Below are 5508 nucleotides of genomic sequence, written 5' to 3' on the forward strand. Positions count from 1 at the left end.
CCTTTTTTCCCCCTCCTCCTAACCGGCCTATTTTGTCCTCTCCCTCTCTCTCATTCTATATCTATTCACTTTCACACTCACCTCATTATCATGGCAGAAGAGCAAAACCACCACCTTCCTCCAGAGTCACCACAAGAGCAAAACCTCCACCCTCCTCCAGAGTCACCACCACCACCACAACAAAAACCACAAAACAACCACTACCAGAACCACTTTCCACCACCCGAAATGATTCCGGACCGAAATATAAAAGAATGTAACATGCATCACCAAACCAGTGAACCCTACAGAGCTCTCTGCACCTGCCTCACCATCCTCCTCCTCATCCTCGGCGCCACCACCCTTGCGCTCTGGCTCGTTTACCGCCCCCACAAGCCGCAGTTCACTGTCGCCGCGGTCGCCATCTACTCCCTCAACGCCACCTCCCCTCCCTCCCAAATCTCCACCACCATGCAGTTCACCATCGTCACCTGCAACCCCAACCGGAGGGTCTCCATCCGCTACGACCGTCTCCAGGCCTTTGTGGCCTATCGCAACCAAGCCATTACCCAGCAGGTGATGCTCCCCCCGCTGGCGCACGGGCGCCATAGTAGCGTGGCTGTGTCGCCCGTGCTTGGGGGAGTGGCGGTGCCGGTGTCGGGGGAGGTGTTGAACGGGCTAGCGATTGACGAGGCGTACGGGGTGGTGAAACTGAGGGTGGTGGTGGTGGGGAGGCTGAGGTGGAAGGTGATGGGGTTGGGGATAAGGACCGGGCATTATAGGATCTATGTCAAGTGTGATGTGCTGGTTGGGTTGAAGAAAGGGTTCGTGGGTCAAGTTCCATTGCTGGGTTCTCCTAATTGTAAAGTTGATATATGATCGAGTAGATTTTTGGTTGTTGCAGTTGAGTTGCTTGTTAATTTTGTTTGATTAAATTCTCGTTTGTTTAATTATTGTGTATCTGAGCATGAAGATGAAGAAAGATAATGAAGGATTTTGTTCTTCTTCTTCTTTATTTTGCGTTCATCCCAGTGCCATGAGGTAAGGGATGATCAAGTTTCATTGAACATGGCTTTCTAAATTTTTTTAATTGGTGATCCCAGTTTGATCAGAATTTGTGAAGTGGATGATGGAGATGAAGAGGTGGCAAATGACACATGGCTATAGAAGTGATGTTCATGACAGTGGAGATGGCATGTATTAGGTGGTTTAGCGCGACACTTGTAGTTTGCCACCGCAAACTATTTGCTAGTAGCCTAATAATTAATTACTTGTTCCCTCTCAGAAAAAAAAAAATACTTGTTCTCGTTTGATCACCAAGCGGTAAAAACGTGACAAAGGCGCACTCAAATTCAAGGGCAGCAAATCGTTATCTGTGATTATACCAAAACGAAAAATGAAAATAATACAAACAAGTTTGTGCTTGCTAATTTCAAAGTGAATGTCCATATGGTTTTATTTTAGGTTCGGCAAGTTTTGTCAAGCAAATTGTGGAGTAGTAGGGAGAGATTATAATAAGCTGTGTGGTTAAAGTAGGTGTCGTAAAAGTATGCAAGTTCCTCATTTCTTCAAGAATTAGATTTTGTGATGGAGCTTATAATGGAGCGTAGATGATCTGATTCATCGCTTCTCCCTCCCTAGGCTAAACATGTGATAAGTAAGTTATAAATAATCAGGAGCAAATTAGTTGAAGAAGCTAGTGGAGGTAATGGTTCTTTGACAATTGTCTTTCGTTCTAACATAATGAACTATAATAGTGTTTCGTATATATGAGTCTTTTGCATGTACATGAAGCTACAGTCGTTTTTTATACGTGTATTTTTCATGTACATGAATTTTTAACAATAAATAAAAGCATGAAATTGATGTAAATTGATAATCATAATGAATAAAAGCTTCACGTGAATTCCCTCCTTCTCCACACAAAACTAATTCACAATGACGAAGAGATTTTTTATTTTTTATTAAATGACGAAGAGATTCATGCTAATATGAATAGTAATATAAAGCATGAAATACATGTACTCGTGATTGTATATAATTGTCGACAGGTTTGTGCCACAAGAAACCCAGCCATGGCAGTAGTAATGGGCATCGCATCTCTCTCATCAAGTACTCTGGGCCAGTGTCTATGTATGCTTGATTCTCAATGTCTAGTAGTGCATGCAGCTTTAAGGTATCAGATTCATATCTTAATGACTTAATAAAGTACTGCTTCTTAATTATTGTTGAAATAGATATGAAACTCGTGAAAAATATATTGAAGAAAATTAAAGCAAATTGATTGGATTACTGTGAAATGATGAAAAATAAATATAGCAGTGCATAAAGCGATGCAATTGTGGAGAAATTCGTTGTGCGCGAAGGGGATGGATTGGAACAAAATAATGAAAATACATAAAGCATGATTGAACTTATTTGGATAGAGACCCATCTATATTGAGAGCTGATGAGCTTTTAGCAAGCGCATAATTTAACCCTGAAATATCGTTAGTAGTATAAGCAAATAGGGATCGTTCTATTCCGGGGATTGAAGGTACACCTGTCATTGTCAAACAATTAAACAATTAAAATTAAAACAAAGTATAGTATTCACAAAGATATTCACAATTATAAACATTGTACACGAAAAAGGGGGTTTTTGATTTTGGTTTTTCCGAAAATAAACTAAGTTAACAAAACAATTAAAATGCAAAAACATAAAAATAAAGATGGAATGAGAGAACAAAGATCAAAAACCGAAACATATGATTAAAATCGATTCAAACCCTAATATTGTTCATCTAAGTCATGAGAAAGGAGTTGATCATGTGAAACGTTCGAAAGCAAACAATTTCCCATATTTTACTTTTCAATGCTAATTAACCTAAGCGAAAGCACCTAGATTAATCCTATCAAACATGCAATCAAACCCTAGAAAGCTAGTCAATCATGTCATGTTTAACGCATTACACATAGAGAAAGGCTATCAATTAAGCAACTCAAGTGTACAACTTAGTATGGAAAAGTCCACCTAATTGCAATCCTCGTTAATTAAATTCGATCTTTGCTCAAAACCTTTACTACTTTGATTCAAGTTTACACAAAACGAAAAGTCGATTTCATGTTCTTAAACCTAGCACCAATTATATCGAAACCCTAAGTGTTTGCAACCACATAAGATTAAAATACAAAAGTTATCTATAACGCAAATTTAATTAAACAAACCCACATAAGCAACTCTCGAATTACAATAATAGAATCTGAAAATTCTCATTTAATCATAAAAATTCCAGAAATAATAACTTTGTTCAATCATGAATGTCAACTAAAGCAAACCAACGAAATTCAAACAAAGGTTACAAAGTAGAGGTCGAATTACACCGTGGATGGAAGATGAGGATGGATGATTTTCGTTGTGATCCTTGAAGCTTGAAAGCAAGTCTTCAATGGTGGATGGTGGAGGAATAGTCACGGCTACTTCTTCTCCCTTCGGCCTTGCTTGAACTCCGTGGCTTGCTTTAGAGGATGGAGAAAAAATGAGAGAAGCTCACGGCAACAATATAATTTTTCTGAATTTTCTAAGGGATGTGGAACCCTTTTCAACGTCAAAGAGGTGGGTATATATAGTTGCACGGCTAGGGTTCACAAAGCAATCAGAAATTTCCACATAGCTTCCACCAATGAGAATTCGCCAAGTAAGCTTTGTGATGTAGTCCAACCAATCATAGAATACCAAGTAATCCGTGTGATGTGTTCCAACCAATCAAAATTCTCTAAAATACCTCCCTAATATTTAATTGCCGAATTTCCTTGGAATTATTCTGATTTTCTTCATGAATTTCGGCCAATATTCCTTTTGGGAATTTAGGGATGCACCTAGACACGTTTTCAGCTTTTCTTGGTCTCCACCTTTTTCTCTTTCCTTTTATTTCTCCCTTGAATCTCTCTTGGCGTCATCTCCTTGATTATTTCTGATTTTCACGTTGGCAATCACACCAAATTATTTCTCCAACAATATTTCCTTCCCATAAAAGTCTCCCAAGAAAATCTCTCCTTGAAATCCTCAATCAATCATCTTTAATTCCCATGTTGTCACCTTGTTTTTCTCCTTAAGTATTACACGGCAAATTTAATCCCCAAGGAAAATATATTTTCCTTTTTAAAAACTCTTCCTTGATTTCCTCTTGCTTTGGACGGCAAAACTCTTAAGTCTCCACATTTTTCTCTTGACGTCACAAAACCCTAGTTTACATGGGCTTTATCCACTTTTGCCGAAAGTCCATCTTAATTTCGATCACACATCTCAATGGGCTTCAGAGTTTTACTTCACACAGTTTCCTCTTTCGAACAGGATTTCCTGGTTGGACCAGGAAAGCTTCATTTCTGCTCAATTGTGTGGTCCTTTGCATCTCATTTTTGCTCCCCTTGGTGTTCGCAAGCTCCTCTTTCCATTTGTGAGTTCATTTCCACTTTTTAGCTCGGAGGTCCTGAAAATAGAAACTAATAAGAAAAATAGAAACTTTCCTAAAATGAAAAATGGTAACTTTCCAAAAATGAAAAATAGAAACTACAGAAAAATGGAAACTTACTAAAAATGATAAATAGAAACTACAAAAATAGAAACTTTCTACAAATAGGAACTTTCCCAATCAAAGAATGGAAACTTTCCTAAACAGAGTTTTAATAAGGAAATAACGCAAGAAATGTAGGGAAAAACAAGTAAAACGTCGCATTAAAATGCTCCTATCAAGAGCACATACATATAAGTTTTTTTTTTTTTGATCGGGTTAGTTGTTAGTAACTCACACACCCATGCAGTGGTATCCCAGCGCCAGGACACCTGCACCGACATTGCGGCGAAAGCCTGGCAAAGCCAGACTAATCCACTGCACCGCAGACGCACGAACCCAAAGGGTCCCTCAAATCTGCTGGCCACGGGATGGAGCTGGGATTCGAACGCTAGATCTGGGGGTTCCAGACTAGGCCATTCGACCAACACACCACACCACGTGGTTGCACATACATATAAGTTGACCGGCAAAACTAATCTTGAAAAGAATACTACTCACTGACGATCTCTGTTTTAACTACTTTTTCAATAATTAATTAAAATTAGACTAGATTATTCATAGTTCATACAATTATTTAAGAGAACACATGTTGTATCAATTTTCAAAATGGTTATATAGTATCACATATTTCTTATATATAACATAGTGCACATATTTTAAGAAAATTGAATCAATTTGGCAATTTGAAAATGGCAACACCAGACGTAGAAATGGAACAAAAACTATTCTGATTTTGTATGTTACTCTGTTTCTATATAGACTTTGTTCCACTGATCAACGCAGAACCTAAAAACTAAACAGGACGAGAATTGAGAACAGAAAATTACAAAGGTTCTACCATAAACGGCGACCAACGGTGTTGTGGTGGACCGATGGTTTAAGTAGACCGTGGCAGCTGAGGTCACAAACTAAGAACTTTAGTAAAAACTACTTCCATTTAGTTAACCAAAGAAACATCAGAAAAGGAATTCAAAGT

General features: G+C 38.4%; 1 protein-coding gene across 1 annotated transcript; it reads left to right on the forward strand.

The window, feature by feature from the left end:
- LOC133715559 (NDR1/HIN1-like protein 1) lies at positions 1-1342 on the forward strand. Its single transcript, XM_062142092.1, has 2 exons — positions 1-882; positions 1083-1342. The coding sequence occupies exon 1, from the start codon at positions 91-93 to the stop codon at positions 856-858; it is 768 nt and encodes a 255-aa protein (XP_061998076.1). The 5' UTR covers positions 1-90; the 3' UTR covers positions 859-882; positions 1083-1342.
- Positions 1343-5508: the final 4166 nt, after the last annotated feature.

The sequence above is a fragment of the Rosa rugosa genome, chromosome 6 (genome assembly GCF_958449725.1).
Source record: "Rosa rugosa chromosome 6, drRosRugo1.1, whole genome shotgun sequence".
Lineage (NCBI taxonomy): Eukaryota > Viridiplantae > Streptophyta > Magnoliopsida > Rosales > Rosaceae > Rosa > Rosa rugosa.